Raw genomic sequence first — 17,828 nt, 5'->3', positions numbered from 1 at the left:
GCCCAGCCGCTAGTGCACGCGGCTGCAGTCACTTGTCATCTTCCCCAGAGCAAATGGGATTGTTCTGCATGGCCGCCTTGGGAGGCCAGGCCTTGGACTGAGACCACCACTCCTCCCTAGCTAAAGCCAAGAGAGGTTTAGTTGTGCCAGGTGCAGCCATAAGTCACAGACTTGGGATACTGAGCAAGACAACCTTCCCATGGACAGCACAGCTGTGCCCCCTGGCTTTCCCCTTCCTGGTCTTCTCCCTGCTTTCTTCTGCATGTGGGATACCTTTTCTTCAGTGCTTGTTTTTCCCCTCAGACTCATTTTTTAAACGATTTCACTCTATTTCCCCCTCCCCCCTTAAATCCTTCTGTCCCAGGGTGACTGGCTCTTTAAGGGACAATGGGTCCCATCCTCACCTGCAGTACAATTTAACTTCCCTCTGGAGGGAGGAGGAATGTCATGGGACAGGCAGGTCATGTGGGAGACAGATAGGAGAAGCCAGGGGAGATCCAGACATGAAAGTTGGGGACAGGGTGAGTCTATTGCATGATAGGGAGCAGAAGGGCAGTGGGCACAGCCGCCACAAAGACTTTTTCTGGCTCCCAGGGACAGGGCCCGGGTTGGTGGATGAGAGCCAGTTCCAACCAAGCAGGCTGGAATGCAGGACAGAAAGTGGCTGGTGGAAGAACCACAGGCAGGTTTTCCTTTTGAAAGGTATGTGAGCAAACCAGCCCCTAAGAAGGACTGTTGCTACTGAACACATGAAAGCCTTTGTGGATGAGTGAAGAGTCCAAGAGGGGAAACTGAGGCAGGATTGAGCATGAGCCTAGATGAGACAGTTAGCCCTCTCTGCAAGTTGTCACCTTTAGTGTTCCTCCTCTCTCCTTGCCCTTCTCTTTCCTTCAGTGTGAAATCCCCTTCCCACTTTACGGGAAGGGAGAGCAGAGCTCCTTTACCCTCAGGGCCAGCTTTATGGAAATTGGTGCTGTGGGCAAACTTGTATTCTGACCCCACCTGCCCCAATCAACCATGGGCTCCCTGGGCTTCCCATCACCTCTGGGCTCCACTGCCTCCATAAGCATTTAATTTGTATTGAAAGAGATGACAGAGCTTAGCACTGCCAGGGCAGCCTGATACTGGCGGGTGCTGGCTGGGTGCCCAGCTCTGAAGGCAACACCACCGCCAGCAGCAGTGCAGAAGTAAGAGTAGCATGGCATATGGTGTACTGCCACCCTCACTTTGTGCTGCTGCTGTGCCTCATGGTGTCTGGTGCTCAGCATGTGGCTCAAGGCTTCGTGCTGTCACAGAGGGGCTGCACCATGTCAGAGCCCACAGCCCTCCTGCAGCCCTTGAGCCACTCCTGGGTCACCAGGGCACCATTTCAGACGTTGGGGGGTGGGGGAAAACTTAACCATGATTCTAGGGACTACTTAGGCACCTGAAAATCTAGTGGTGTGTTTTTTTTCAGATAACTTAGGAATTAGCTGACAGGAGCACTGTATCTAATGGTTCTATAAAGAAAGAAAAAAATTATAGAAATTCCAATTAAAGCCACATTTAAAGTTTATATGTAAATTTAGAACAATTAGGAGATAATACAGGAAGATATTCCCAATTCCAAGCCTTGAGGTATCAGTTCTGGAGTGCTAACAGATTTCAGAAAGACGTTTGATACTTTGTACACTCTCTTTAGTAGAGATAAATAAAATCTGCTTCCTTTCTCTAACATGCACACTCTGTGTTGCTGCCATTATCTTCTCTATTTTAGTCCATTGTTTTCACTCCACTAAAAACATACTTAATTTTAACTTGTGATTAAGGTTTCTTTTCTCTTATTAAGAAAGGGAATTTTTTAAAATTATTTTGGCATTTATGTTTGCTGATCACAGTCATGTACATGGCTCACTAACATTTGACTCCACCATTGCTATTAGTATAATAGTTGGAACTGCAGTTATTTCCATGCAAATTTTAAGTTACTTTACAGTAACTAAGAATTAGGGCTGTCAATTAATTGCAGTTAACTCACGTGATTCACTCAAAAAAATTAATCACAATTTAAAAAATGAATTGTGATTAATCATAGTTTTAATGACACTGTTAAACAATAGAATAACCAATTGAAATTTATTCACTATTTTTGGACATTCTTCTGTATTGTAATTTAAATCAATATATTTAAAAATGTAGAATACCAAGTGTACAGTGCTCACTTTTTATATTTTTATTACAAATATTTGCACTGTAAAAATGATTTAAAAAATAATTTTTTCAGTTCACCTCATACAATACCATAATGCAATCTCTTTATTGTGAAAGAACAACTTAAAAATGTAGGGTTTTTTTTGTTGTTACATAACTGCACTCAAAAAGGAAAACAATGTAAAACTTTAGGGCCTACAAGTACACTCAGTCCTACTTCTTATTCAGCCAATCGCTCAGACAAACAAGTTTGTTTACGTTATGGGAGATAATGCTGACCACTTCTTGTTTACAATGTCACCTATAAGTGAGAACAGATGTTTGCATGGCACCGTTGTATCTGGCGTTGCAAGATATTTACATGCCAGATGTGCTAAAAATTCATATGTCCCTTCATGTGTCAACCACCATTCCAGAGGGCATGCTCCTCAAAGAATTACACTTAAGCAGAGAAGAGAAATAAAATTATGAAATGCACAGACCAATCAGAAAACTAAAATACCACATCCTGTTCCTTAACAATTTTGAAAGAATAAACTTACGGAGAATATATGTGCCGTGCAGGAAGTACTAACAAGTAATAATAATACAAGTATGTGTTGGGTGTGGGCTGTGTGTGTGTGTGTGTGTGTGTGTGTGTGTGTTACCTAAGTGACATTTAGCAATGGCACATGGCCACCACAGTGGGCTGAATCCATCTCTGCTGTACACCTAGTAAAATAAATGGATTCTCCCCAGGAGCAAGTTAGGCCCCATGATGCTAAGTGCATTAGAAATAGTCTTGTCACAAACCTGAACTTTGGGGCAAAGCCTGTGTTTTATATTATGTCCGTACAATACCTTGAGCCTTTGGCTGCACCTGCAGTACAAATATTAAAAGCCATGTTTAGGCCCTCCACCCATAAAGCTTAAAGGCAGAAAAATGAGACGTTAAGAGGCAAGACCTGTGCGGTCCTTTTCACAGTGCCTCCAGCCCGACTCATTATGCCCTCAATGCACCATAAGGCTTTCATGTCCATCTCTGCGAAAGTACTGTGAAACCCAGTTTATTCTCTACATCACTCATGATTTTATATACCTCTATTATATCCCCCGCTGCACTTCGTCTCCTCTTTTCCAAGCTGAAAACTCCTAGCCTCTTTAATCTCTCCTCATATGGGACCCATTCCAAACCCCTAATTATTTTAGTTGCCCTTCTCTGAACCTTTTCTAACGCCAGTATATCTTTTTTTGAGATGCGGAGACCACATCCGTACGCAGTATTCAAGGTGTGAGCGTACCGTGGATTTATAAGGGCAATAAGATATTTTCCATCTTATTCTCTATCCCTTTTTTAACTATTCCTAACATCCTGTTTGCTTTTTTTGACTGTCACTGCACACCGCGTGGACGTCTTCAGAGAACTATACACGATGACTCCAAGATCTCTTTCCTGATTAGTTGTAGCTAAATTAGCCCCCATCATATTGTATGTATAGTTGGGGTTATTTTTTCCATTGTGCATTACTTTACATTTATCCACATTAAATTTCATTTGCCATTTTGTTGCCCACTCACTTAGTTTTGTGACAAACACACAGTGACTTAAGCATCTGCTGAAGGCCGGGAAAAGCACCTCAGCATGCTCTGAATTGTCTTGCTAAATCTGGGCTTGCAAAAACCTGAAATCAGCCTATATAAAATTCAGCAGAATGTGAAAACAACGTACCCTTTTGACGCGCTTGTTAAATTCTGGTATAAAACTGATACTAACAGGCATTTATGCAACGCCAATGAGTGCCTAAATCACACACTGTTAAACTGTGGCGAGGAAGCACATCCATTGTGTGTGTCTAATGCAGAATGGTACCCCAACCCCACTAGCTTGCATATCTTTCTCATGTAGCACATGTGGTACAGCTGACACCTCTAGATTATTAGTGTTGCCAGAGCTTTTAAAAACTAATTTTTTAAAAAAATTTATTTATTTTTTGCTATCTTGTTCGACTATGTGCTACATTCAGCTAGCAAACCTGACCACGTCTTGTGCAGCAGCAGGATGTTTTGGTCTTGCAGTAAGTGCTTCAGCAGGGGCAGGGAGCATTGTTGAAAAGCCATTTTAATTGATTGGCACTTTTTTAAAGTACATGAAAACATTTCTGCTCATTTTGTCAGCCCTTATTTTTGTTTTGTTTTAATGCAAAGCCTGAAGTTTGGGTCTACGGCCCAAATCCTGACAGATATTTGGGCACCTAACACCCAGCAATTTCACTTGAGGTAGGCAGCTACATCCCTTTGGATCTGGGGTTATTTGGCACTATCCCTTGAACAGTTTAGATATTTGTGGTTATTAACCAGAACTGCAAGTTCACACTGAGACCCACTCACTATCCCACACTCATCATCTGTGGTTGCAGCTTTGTTTCATTTGCCCTGGCCTAGCCTAATCTAATTATGGTGCAGCAGTAGCTTTCACTGCCATCTCCAAAAGAAACCTTAAAGTCCTATGCACCCCGTCTTCAGCAAATACTCAAATGCCAAACGTTAAATGAGCTCAGCAGCGTTACAGCAGAATACCAGCCCACATGCACTGAATATGTGACAGGCAGCTATGCTGAGCTGTCGATAGCATTGAAACAGAATAGTGTTCAGGTTTTCTGTTATAGTGCGAGTTTAACGAAGGAAAAGTTATTTACTTGTTCCCATAATATAAGAACTAGTGGCCACCAAATGAAATTAATGGGCATCAGGTTTAAAACAAATAAAAGGAAATTCTTCTTCATGCAGCGCACAGTCAACCTGTGGAACTCCTTGCCTGAGAAGGCTGTGAAGGCCAAAACTATAACAGGGTTTAAAAGAGAACTAGATAAATTCATGGAGGTTAAGTCCATCAGTGGCTATTAGCCAGGATGGGTAAGGAATGGTGTCCCTAGCCCTTGTTTGTCAGAGAGTGGAGATGGACGGCAGGAGAGAGATCACTTGATCATTACCTGTTAGGTGCCCCAGAGGGAGTGAACCTGGCACTGGCCACTGTTGGCAGACAGGATACTGGGCTGGATGGACCTTTGGTCTGACCTAGTATGGCTGTTCTTATGTTCCCACATGCATTGCTGAATGAAGACCCCGGGTACTGCATTCTGAGGAAGTCTGGCTCTAGGGTGGAGCGTGATTGGTGGTGGGTCAGTGTAGTTACCCCATTATTCTCTTTCCCCCACTGTGGAGCCACTCAATAGAGGGAACCTCCGCAAAGCTATTCTCCACAACATGGTCTCACTTGTAGAGGCATCTGTGATGCACTGGACCTCAAAGTAGTACCCTGTAACCCCCATATTCATCATTTGTATATGGTTGTGATATGTCATACAAAGCATGCCAAATAAGATACTCCTTGTTCAGTCAAGATACGTATATTGTTAGTGTGTATGCTCTTATGAGATTTTGCTATGCGGTTATTATTGAAATATGTGAGTTTGGGACCTGTCCACTTCTACCTTTCCAGTGATGAAGGGGGTGACCCACACCTAGGCTGGCATTAAACACATTCATATCAGCTGGGGAATTGTAAACAAGCCATTTACAATTCTGTAAGACAGTGGCACTCAACCTTTCCAGACCACTGTACCCCTTTCAGGAGTCTGATTTGTCTCGCGTACCCCCAAGATTCACCTCACTTAAAAACTATTTGCTTACAAATTCAGATGTAAATATAAAAGTGTCACAGCACATTATTACTGAAAAAAATTGCTTCCTTTTAAAGCCCTGTGTGGATTCAAAATGTGTACCTGCATCCAAGCTGCAAAAATGGTCCATGGATAGCTGAACACGTGGATATAGATCATAGAATATCAAGGCTGGATGGGACCTCAGGAGGTCATCTAGTCCAACCCCCTCATCAAACCAGGACCAATCCCTAGACAGATTTTTGCCCCAGATCCTTAAGTGGCCCCCTCAAGGATTGAACTCACAACCCTAGGGCTTAGCAGGGTAATGCTCAAACCACTGAGCTATCCCTCCCCTGATCTGGGGGTACAAAGTGGATATCTGTGGCTTTGCAGGACTCTGCTTATGTTGTTTTTACTATTATAATAAGATCATTTGGAATATAACTGTTGTACTTACATTTCAGTATATAGTGTATAAAGTGGTATAAACAAGTCATTGTATGAAATTTTAGTTTGTCCTTTGTTAGAGCTTTTTCTGTAGCCTGTTGTAAAACTTGGCGAATATCTAGATGCCCTGTGGAAGACCTCTGCATACCCCCAGGGGTACACATACTCTGGTTGAGAACCACTGCTTTAAGAGACAGTTGCACAAGTGTCACATTGCACAAGTGACTCAGCAAGGCCCACCAGGACATGTCTGGGCCAGTATCTTTCCAGGGAAAATGGCTTGAGAGTATAAAATAGGGGGCCGTGGCATCATGAAATCACTTCTCTCCTCCCCTACTTATGCTGAAGGCAACAATAATGCTGAGCAGACACGGCCCTTGAACTGAGGAGATTGGTCCCAGGCTGGGAAAGAAATTCAGCCTGTGTATTAAGAACTGTAATTGGCCTATAACATCCGTTGTGGTGAGAAACTATTTGATTCAACTCTTTCTTAGACTAAAAGTTTAGGATTTAGAATTTGTGTTTACTTTTTATTTTCTTCGGTAACGATCACTAACCTTTATACCTACACTTATAAGCTATTGTTCTATAGTTAATGAACGTATCATACTGTTTTATCCTTACCAGTGAGTTTGTCTAAACTGCTTGGAGCACCTGCTCAGATTACAAAGGCTGGTGCATGTCCACTTTCCTTTGGTGATGTGTCAAACTAATTAATAAGCTTGGTCAATTAATGAGATGGTCTTGAGCAGTGTAAGACAGTGTGGGGGTGCAAGGCTGGTGACTTGAGGGATTTGCTCGTGTTATATGTATAATTCAGGAGTGGCTTGGAGTGCATTTTCAAGTTAGCTGGGTGTGCCTCTGCATGCTGATGTCTGAGTGATACCAGTGCCTGGAGGGGTTTACTGCTTGTCCCTGACAAAGTAATGTGAGAGACAGCACAGGCTGCAGAGTTAAGGGGACACAGTGGTCCCACAGTTCCAGGTTATACCCCAGGGATTCTGTCACAGCATCCCAACCCCTGCTTTCCCTACACTCACATCATGGCACATGGGGCCCCTCTTAGCTGTGGAGGTGCAGGCAAGATTTGCCCCAAGCGAGCTGTTGCCAAGCATGTCTAGGGCTGTGCTAGGAGAAAGGCAGTCCAGCAGTGCCCACTCCCACCCTGGCCAAATGGCTGTGGGTGAGTAAAATGAGTGTAGCCATAACTGCTATGACTCAATGGATCTGCTAATTTAAATACTAGCAAAGGGTCCTCTAAGGAAATCTGTCCACACCCCACTGAAGGAGTAACAATAGCAGCCTCACCCCTGCTTAGCACTACTGACAAACACACTGCAAATTCCTCCAATAGGCAAATACGTTTCATTTACACTGCAGGGGAGCTGGGATGAATGTATGCAAGTGCCCTTTGCTTTGTGATTTACAGCTGTTAATACATGATTGATTACTAATTAGTGACAGTGAATGTCTTGTAATTAGTGATTAGTCTCTGCTCAGGGCAAGTCTACACTACAAAACTAAATCGCCCTATGTTATGTCATCTTACAGCCACTGCAGTAATTAAACTGCTTCTGCATGTCCACCCTATGACCCTTGTACTGGCAGTGCTTGCACCAATTTAATTGTCAGGGGCATTGTAGGATAGCATGTAAAAGGCAGCAACAGTCGAGTACTGTAGATCAGGCCTTAGAGAAGCAGTGGATGGCTGGCCATGGGATAGGAATTGCATTGCAGGTTCAATGCAAACTCCTGGCAGGCTGGGGTGGTGGACGCACAGGGCTGAGAAAACCCTTAGCCCTGCAGCTAGCAGAAATGCTCTCCTATAATGCAAGGAATTTTGCACTTAAAGAGTAGGTCATGCCTAAGAGTGCTACTACTGTAGTTAACCTACGTATCCTGGAGTCTGCTTCACTCGTCCTTTGGGTGATTTTTTCCATCACATGTCCCCAAAAGCTTTGCTCTTTTGAAGGTGGTGTTGGGAGGGAGGGGAGAGAGAAGATAGGTGAGATGACCTCCTGTGGTCCTTCCAGTTCTAAGATTGTAAGGTATCTGGAACTGGTGGTATGGGCCTACTGTGTGTAAACCTTGCCAAGCGTGGTCCATTGCAGAATAGCATGTGCAATCCAGTGCCAGCTACACGCTCCCCTACCACCCCCATTTCATGCACACAGACCATTTCTACTCCCATACATAATTGTATGGGCCACCTCTCCCCATGGCTTATTGTACAATATCCCTGTGGCTTACATGGAACGTTAGCACAAGGAAGGTATTTTATTTTAATGCAATTGAGCACCTGGAAAAAAGGTGGGACAGCCCCATGAGGTATGATCCTGTGATCATTGCAGTTAATGGGCACTTAGACCCCATTTTTAGACTTCACTGGGATTACCTGAGCTCGCATCTAATCCTGTAAGTGCCTAAACTCACTTGGTGCCTACGTTTTTAGAGTAAAAACTTCCTTGGTGCCTATGTTTCTGCCTCAGAGCATGTGTGCTGCCACCTCATTCTTGGCATTTGGATGTCTGTCTCCCCTCCAGCCACCTGTTAAGCCCCAGACCAATTCTCAAACCAGGAGGGAGAGAGGCAGCCAAACAGCTACCAGGTGTGTAGGGCCCGAGCCACTGCCTACTAGAGCAGATCCCATTCAAACTCTGGCTCCTGCCCACCACATCACTTTTAGCCCAGTGCTATCACATTCAGCTCGGACACAGCCAACCCAGGTTCACTTCTCCCCTCTGCTTAATGGAGAAGGGAGATTTGAACAGGAGTCTCCAGATGATACATAATGAAAGAGTGATTAGAGTAGGGGGACTGGACCCTGCATCTACCACCGCCCAAGTGGGTACTTAAACCACCAGGCTACAGCATCATTCTCCTTTGGGCCTGATGACTCCAAGTATTTATCCCAAGGAGCACAACATCAAGAAGAAAGATGGAGGGAGCTCCACATCGCAATACCCTATTGCCCATTGGTTAGAGCCCTCTCCTGAGCAGTAGGATTTGAGCAGGGGGCTCCCCTCTCCCTGTAAGGCAGAGGGGTGAATTGAACCTGGGTCTCCCATGTCTATGTGCTAAGCACGGGGGTAGGAGTTATAAGGTTGGTGGTACCACCACATCCCACTCCTGCCACCATCTTGTGTGGGGTGAGGTATGTGCCTAACTCATTCTTGCAAGAAACCATCAGTTCCTAAGCCACCTGAGTCCACGTGATGGGTTCCTGGTTGTCGATCACTAGCAGAGACAGACTCATTCCTGCAGCCCAGATTTGGGCACCAGACTCCAAGAGAAGGGCAGCGCTTAGTACACAGCCCACTTGTTGGTATCTCCCATTGGTTAGTTTAGCCAGCTCCTCACCTTGCCTGCTGGCTTCTGGGGATTGTATTCTAAGGCACCTACCTCTCCCCATTTGTTTTATAGGGAGATAAGCCCCAAACTCAGGCTTTGTGGATCACAATGTTGTTTTGTTTTGTTTTCCAGGCACCTGAAAGTTAGGCATTGCAACTCTGAGTCTGGTGCCTGAGGCCCTTGGTGAATCCTGGCCCACCTGGTTAACACCTCTGTGGTCTAGGTTGGGTACCAGTGGTATGGACTGTGGCTGTGGGATAAGTAGTGTTGGCTATTTCCAGAGGAAGAACACGGACTTCAGACCTTTAAGGAAGGCTAGGTCAGAAGCAATAGTTCGAGCACTTGGTCAAGGCAGGAGAACGCTGGGGCGTAACCCTACAACAGCAATGCAAGGAGGCAAGCTAGACCCAGGAAGTGTAACACAGGGCTATTGTAACTATGCTTAATGGTCTGTGAAGTAAGGATTTAAATGACTTTCCCGGATGTGTGTAATAAATAGGATGCATTTCTGTGTGATTGCGTCAGGTTTATAACCAATGCTAGTTTACAGTTTTCCAGGATGGGAAATCACACACCCCCGAGAACCATTTGCACACTTGTATCACATGCCCAGAGCAAATTCACAGCTGATGCAAATTGGCAGTGATGTTAACAGAGCTCTAGTGTTTTACACCATCTGAAAGGCTAGTGACCAATTCTTTACCCACACACATACTGTTCCTTTTTCATGCTGTGCCAGGAATTCACCTAGAATTCAACTACGGCCGGGCAAACGGGTAGCTAAATCTGCGTGCGCTGCAGTGACTTTGCCTTGATGGGAGCTATTGGGCTTGCTTTGTTTATTGAGTGGTTAAGGAGTTGCTTAATCTGGCGGACAGCCGGGCTCATGGCAACTTGTGTGAGGCAGGAATGGAGTTCAAAGGCAAGGAAGTTACAGTCTGAACACTTCATCTAGTGCCAAAGGTGACATCAATGGGACCAAAACTATAAACAAACATTCCAATTTGCCAAACCCACAACTTACTAACAGTCTGTTTAATAATCACTTAAATTTTCATCTGGATTTTTACAGTGTTACAATTTTTTTTAAACCTTTTTAAATAATACTGTAATTCCTCATGGTTTTGCCATGTCTCCCCCCTCCCCCCCACTTTCAATCTACAGTAGTAAAACATCACAGAGTTCTAACAGAACATCAAGAATTGTTGTAATTAAAAAAAGAGAGAGAAACAAAAATAGCCCAACCATCTTCATAACTGCACAACAAGTAAAAGATATTAATGCTATTACAGCTACAGCCAAGAAAATAACTCGGAGGTTTATCTCAAGTGAATCAACTGCCATTAATGCAGGAGGAAAACAAGGAAGGGGAAGAGTGTGGCCACAGGCATAGAAAAGCGTTCAGCTGGTTGGCAGCCTGCTCAACGCCATCTTTTAAAGGGTTAATACTTTGTTAATGCCATTTGTCATTTTCTGCACATCTGTCGTGGCCATTGACAAGACCCAGTTGCACCTAAGAATTTCCCCCATGAGCAAATGTGGTATGTCACTGTGGCCCAGATTGACAAAGGTATTTAGGCACCTAATGCCCAGCGATTTCAAGGGGAGCTAAGCAACTAAGTACTTTTTGTGAATCTGGAACCTGGACCTGTTGGGGCCAGATTTCCAGCTGGTTTACAGCAATGGCCCAGCAGCCAGTGGTCTCCATGGAAATCAGTGGGTGATTTGGTCAGCAGGTCATGTGCAATTGCAGTGCAGCTAGACTGCAATGCAGATGCTTGTGTTTGGTGCCAGGACACTCTAAAAAACAGCCAGCTCAAGTTTAAAATGTTCCATGTCTTAAAGCATCTGTTGAACTGTTAATTCAGGATTAGCTGCCATGAAGTACAAGCAGGGTCATGATCCCTCCCACCAAGGAAACCAGACCCGAGAATAAAGAAACTGGCGTTAAAACGTGTGCATTAGGGGACCTCAGCAAAAAACAGCACTGAGCCGCAGTCTGTCGTCCTCCTCCAGCCGCTCACGTCAGCTTGTGTTCTCACTTGTGCAGGGCTGGGAAGAGGGGGACTTGTCACTAGGCTCCAAGGCCACCTCACCTTATCCTGCACCAGCAAGAGGCACTGTTGCAACCCTTGATGCATCGGCTCTGGAAGGGCCATGCATGGCAATGGTACTAGAGAAATAATGATAGTAAGTGGGTGACACTCCTGCTTCTGTTCAGCACCACAGGCAGGCAGCAGAGTCTAGTGGGTAGGGCCCTGGACTGGGAGTTGAGCAAGCTGGGTTCTAGATGTGGCTCTGCCACTGTCCTACTATGTGCCGTTGGGCAAGCAAGTCAAGTCCCCTCTTGCCCTTTGTCCACTTAGATTGTAAGCGCCCGCTCTGCATGTGTTCAGCACCCAGCAAAACGGGGACTCTGGCTCAGTTGGAGCATCCAAGTGTTAGTGTAATATCAATAAATGTTCCCCATGTGGCCTATCCTGTATTTCAAATAAATAACACTCATGCTGCCCCAACACCTGGAAGCTGGGCTTACTGTGGTGTTGCAGGGTGGTATGTGATGCTCAGCAAGCAACACTCTCCTGTGAGGTCAACCATAGAAGTTTGCTAGGAACCCCAATGCCTCAGGTCCTTTTAGTGCTGGAGCGTAGAGGGGACACCAGGACCAGAGATACTCCTATGCTGGCCAGGGCTTGGATTGGCTAACAAATTAGGGCTTTGCCATGTGTAGTCACTGTGATAGGACCAGGGGCTTCTTGGGAAGGCAGGGCTGGCTGGGGGGGTGGGGCTCTGTGATGCAAGTAGTTCAAAATGCGACGAGCAGAAGCAATCTGGAAATGGCTGTGAAGCCCAGTCCCAAGTGGGACACCTGCGGTGGTAGCTGATTTGTGAGTGCCCAGTGTCTGGCAGATGCAGGGGTTTCCTGGCAGAGTCCCTCTCTCTAGGCTGACAAAACCTCCTATACTGCTGCACCTGGGAAGTGATAAAAAGGGGATGAGGCTGCTAGAGAGGAAAAATCTCTTTTATAAAAATGTCATGTGTGCAGTACTGCTTGGTGAGCAACAAACTCACTTCTGGGCTAAAGCCATATGTGTTCAAGGGTCCTTCAGAGAAGATATTAAGCGAAGGTCTCTTTTGCCCATCCCCTGGGGGCTGCCCATGTGAAATCCAAAGCTGTACTCGCATTTGCTGAAAACATTAAGAGGATAAACCCAGGTGTCGTGGCCAAGATTCCACCTCACTGAACCTAGCTTAACTATCCATGGCTGCATATGAATTATGGCTGAGTGCGTCAAGGTTACTGTGCTCCTGGCAGCTAGCTTATCATTGCTTTGTATAGTGTCTTGAGATCCTTGAGTGGGATGCACTGGCCCAGAGAGGCAGGGAGACAAATAACTAAGCATGACTGCGATACAGCCCAAGGTTAGTTAAAGGGTTTTTATAACACCTGGGACTCTGCAAGTGGCAATGATTTTACAACAGAAACCAGCCCTCAGGTCTGGGGCAGATGCCACCTTGGAGCTGCTAAAACCTCTCCTGTTTCCCCAGCCGGGCAAGCGCATCATGGGATTTAAAGCACCAGTGAGTCTCTACTGCTGGGGGCAGAAGGGTATAAAACCTTTGTGACAGAACATGAAAAGTGCAATCTGGATTCCATATGGATTCCATTGCTTTGTTGCATATTGTAGACTTTCTTTTGCAGGGAGACGCTCATTGTCTGAATTTAGTACCTCATTGTTACTCTTCCAAGTAATGCTTTAACTATGGTACTGGCTGCTCTTCTCATCTCATCAGCCTAAGTCAGCTCTCCTGAGGTCAAGTTTGGCAATATGTTATAATGCAGAGGGAGTTTTATCTTGCATCTGCCTGTCTGAAAAGGTCAGGAGATCCAACATATCTAATGTGCAGAATTCTCAGGGCATGGTAGTTGCTGATATACAAATACTGTTAGGTAACGCTGTGGGCATTAACTCCACACTAGATACAAAACAAACAGATTTGTGTCCTTGGCACTTAGTGGGAGAAAAGAAGGTTGGCAGGAAAGCATAATGTGTAGGCTCAGATGGCTTCTGCCAGCGTCAAAATATTACAAGGAGATTCTGCTTTGAAAGCTGCTATAAATATTCCATCATGGGGCTCCATGTTCATCTCACACTTGTTCCAAATCCAAAGTTCTCAGCTGGCAAGGTCAAAGATGTTTCTCTACCTGCCACCTCTGTAGCCTCACTCACTCTGGGACTGGAAAGTCTTTCTCCCTCTCCGATCATCGCTGGTAATAAAGATCCCTTCTGCCAATGAACTGGAATTGAACTGAGCCCTGTCTCCCTCATGCTAATGGGAGTTTAAAACAGCGAAGCTGTGACTAAGTAGGAGTGAAGACCCTGATTGCCATGGCATGGATTCTTGTGCGCAAGGGCTGTACAAACACAGTGCTCCCGTCAGTCCCCTCAGGGGTTAGCTCCTCAGGCCCTAGGTGCCTTCTTTTCCTTTTTCCCTGGGAGTGCTCCACCCCTGCTTTGCCCTGAGGCCACACCCCCACTCCACCCCTTTCCCCAAAGCCCCACCTTCACTCTGCCTCTTCCTGCTCCCCAATCACTCTCCACCCTCACCCAAGCCTCTCCCTGAGCTGCCAAGCAGGGGCAGGGAACAGCTGTGGCTGGTAGGTGCTGAGCACCCACAGAGTCGGTGCCGCTGCCTCATGCTGCAGTACTCTCAACGAACATGCTTATGAGCTGTGGCAAGAAAGAGCAATCTAACTAAGAGCAGCCCTATTCTGGGGGTAGGGAGCACTCTTAAAAGAGCCAGATTAATCCCAGATGCTCTACTGAAGTCACTTTTCAAATGCTTAACCTTTTATAAAAGAATAAGCCCAAGATGAGGCTTTTAGAGGGGATCTCCCAAGGGTTGGACTGCATCATCTCTTCAGTAGGTAGCCAAGTGTCTGGGAAGCTGCCCGCCCCTCAGTGCATTCCACACTCCTGGTGGAGTTTCATACTCTGCTAAGTGGAGAGGGATCTGAAGATAAGGAGACAACCCCTGCTGCAAAGTGGAAACAATCCCAGGGTTTCTTTCATCCTCCCTTCCTCAAATCCTACTGGTCACACTGGGTGGCACCTTCGAAGCTGATAGTGTGCCATGGGCTGAGGTTTGGTACCAGGGTAAATGCTCCCCAAGCATCTACATTTTAGCCAGAGCTCTGCCCAAACTCATTACTGCTTAGCAGCTGTTACTTTGGCAAAGGAGGACACACATGCGGTGCAGTGAAAAACACATTGCTACTACCCTGTTAACCTCAGTGACCACCCTGACATGCCATTTGGAGCTGACTACAAAGTGGAAGGACCCTGCAGGATCCCAGCACAGAGCCAAGATCAGGGACTCTGAGAACGAGCAAGGAATGAAGCGGGTGGGGGGAGGGTGCTATAAGCCCTCCATACCCTGTGTTGCTTCGAAGATTATTGCTGCTGCAGTCCAGAGCTTGTGCTTTACAACTGCAGTGATTTTTCTGTTATCAGATCTAATCTCAGAGCTGGATCCTTATGGGGAAGAGCTAAATCTGACGCTGATGCTCTCTTTCTGCTTTTCCAGACCTGATGTTAATTGAGAGGCTGGGTTTATTAATTCCCTGTCTGGCTTCTGTTGTTCTGATTTTGTTTTCTTTGAGGGTCACGCTGCATGGGGAATGTGGGGGGGGGTCATAGGCTGGAACCTTTAAAAGCGTGTCTTTCATCCTAGAGTAGATCTTCACCTACAGTCCAAGGAACCTCTTGGTAAAATGAGCAAAACAAAAACTGGGTCTCATGAGACCTCCAACTAGAAAGGCTATTGGCTGTCTTGAGTTTAATACTGGGTAAGTCCTGCAAAGAGCAGTAGCTTCCCTCCCTGGTTTAAGCTTTGTCTTGGGAGATTTCACTGACCTCCTGCAGATCCATTTATAAAACTCCCACAAATGCTCTTTTCTCCCGCTTGCCTCTTAGGGGCCTGAGAGTGGTTCCTCAGCCCCTCAATTGTCTTTGTCTCCATAGTCATTATAGAGGACGCTTAGCGCTTGCTCTTCACAAGTCTTCTTGAGGTCCTGGCTCAGCTCCGACCAGTTAAGTCCGTACGGCTTGATCTCACTGTAGCGGCAGGCGAGATACCTGAGCGACATGCGTTGGAGGCTGATCTTGGGCTCCTGAAGGAGGCTGTTGCACCAGCCGCTGAGGTCCCCAAGCTGGGAGAGAATGAGGCCGGCCTTCCTGAAGAGAGGACAGAGGAGAAGCCAGAGAGGTGGTGGGACAAGAGGTAAGAGGAGGGGTGGGGAAAGGGAGAGAAGGTATAAAAAGAGAGAAGCAGGGAACAGACCGTGAAAAGGCCCTTGAGAACGAGGATAACAGTCCTGTGTCCCCCTAAATCTCCATGCCACCTGAATGCAATGTCTCCCTGCCAAACGGGGCAGGGCGGACCAGCCTCAGTGCTGAGGATGAAAAGCCGAAGCCGGCACCAACTCCACACCCAGCCACCATGCTTCTGTCCCCGTCTCAGCCCCCTAGTCACTCGCAGCTTTTGTTTCTCTGAAGGTGGGGGCTAAAGTTCATGTAGGACGAGAGGCCCACCCCGCTTAATCAAGGGTGGGGCCCCAGAGCCCAGAATACAACTGAGTCTGTCGGACCACACACGATAAACCGGGAGTGGAGATCAAAAGTTTAGACTGAGAGCTCTGAATGGGGCTACTGAGCAGAGAACACAGGACAGTGCCCACCGCTCCACGAAGGAGTCCGGGGAGCTGTGGGTACCACTTAAAGGAGGAAAAGTGCAGCCAGAACCTAGGCAGGAGGCTGTGGAAGAACCAGAAGAGGAGCCGCAACCTGGTGCACTGCAGGTAGGTGTGTGCCAGGATCTCCCACTCTCCAGTAGGAGATCCTGGCAGGCAGGGGGTTGGTGAACCAGGCCAGCCCGCTGTTCCCATTCCAGAGCTGCCAACTACTGTCCCTGGTGGGCTAAAGGCAAGGTGGAATCAAGGCTGGTCCACCATGGTGCTCCCTTGCAAGGTGGCAGAACATCCCACCACTTGCTCCTTGCAGGCTTTAGATGATTGCTACTGACATGGGTGGTTTTAAGGCAGCTACCTGGAGGTACCAGGTTGCAGAAGCCTGTTCCCAATCCCCGACAGGCCCAGACGAGCAAGGTGATGCCTCCTGGGAGGCAATGTGCAATTGGCTAGCAATGCAGGAGCTCAGCACTCCCCAGTAGGCTGAGCACCATACAGCATGAGGCCCGGAGTCACTAAGGCCCAGATCCAAAGCCTACAGAAGTTGAGGCGCTCCCATTAACTTCAGTGGGCTTTGAACCAGGCACTAACACCCACTGTTGATCCGCTGGGAGGCCACCTGTCCCTCCTTGCTGGTTCTTCTCTAGAGCAGGTGGTTGGCTAACTGCACTCTGTGCACCTTCACGGGGCGGGAGGGAACGGCCACGGTTCTAGCCCCAAACCTCTTGCTCACAAACCAGCGTTGCCGAGAAGTGACAAGCGCGTTCTGACAAAGCATGCCCAGGAACAGCATACGAGTCAGCACCTTCCATCCTGCTGACAGCTCACTCAGGAATCCGAGTGGCCTGGGTTTGTATCCAAGATACTCAAGGAGTACCAGGAAGTAGTCAAATGAATACTCTGCTGGCTAAATGATGTCATCTGCAAATGATTTCTCCTGTCCTCACCAGCCTGCATGCTTCACTCTAGCAGAGGATCAACCAAGAGGTCCAGGTTCTGAACTCTGTCATCACCAGAGCCCTCTGCAGCTGCCTCAGCGTTCCTTTCCAACAGCTTGAGCTGCAAACACTTCATCAGACATTGTCATTTCATGTCAAATGCTTGAACATTTCCAGGGGATGACATTAACCTGCCTGCATTGTTGCTCTCTCCTCTTTGAAATTCAAACCAACCGAAAGATTCAGTGCTGATCAGTGCCAGCCCTGGAGACTGAACTTCTCCCCTATACTATACACCACGCCGTGCCAGTTTACCTCCACCATGACCAAAAGGGGCTACCTGTGGGGATGACAGGGGAGTTCCCCTCTCCACGTTCCAGTCAGCCCTTGGCCTCTCTGCCAAGAGTGCCCAAGGGGAGGATAATCAGGACCAGTTCTGGTCCTGGCTCTGTGACGAGGTCGCCTGTCTGGGGTTAGTCTAGTTCCCAGCAATCGGCTGCCCCCACAGAA

General features: G+C 46.8%; 1 protein-coding gene across 2 annotated transcripts in view; it reads right to left on the bottom strand.

Annotated features, from left to right (window-relative positions):
- Positions 1-12,109: 12,109 nt before the first annotated feature.
- The window catches only part of ASTN1 (astrotactin 1), a 192,362-nt gene continuing 186,643 nt past the window's right edge, over positions 12,110-17,828 (bottom strand). For both annotated transcript variants that reach the window (XM_032804803.2, XM_032804804.2), the window contains exon 23: positions 12,110-15,868. In XM_032804803.2, coding sequence (XP_032660694.1) covers positions 15,634-15,868 — 235 coding nt within the window. In that variant the 3' untranslated portion in view covers positions 12,110-15,633. The remainder of the gene's footprint in view (positions 15,869-17,828) is intronic.

Source organism: Chelonoidis abingdonii, chromosome 7 (genome assembly GCF_003597395.2).
Source record: "Chelonoidis abingdonii isolate Lonesome George chromosome 7, CheloAbing_2.0, whole genome shotgun sequence".
Lineage (NCBI taxonomy): Eukaryota > Metazoa > Chordata > Testudines > Testudinidae > Chelonoidis > Chelonoidis abingdonii.
This window is presented reverse-complemented; position numbering and strand designations above follow the sequence as displayed.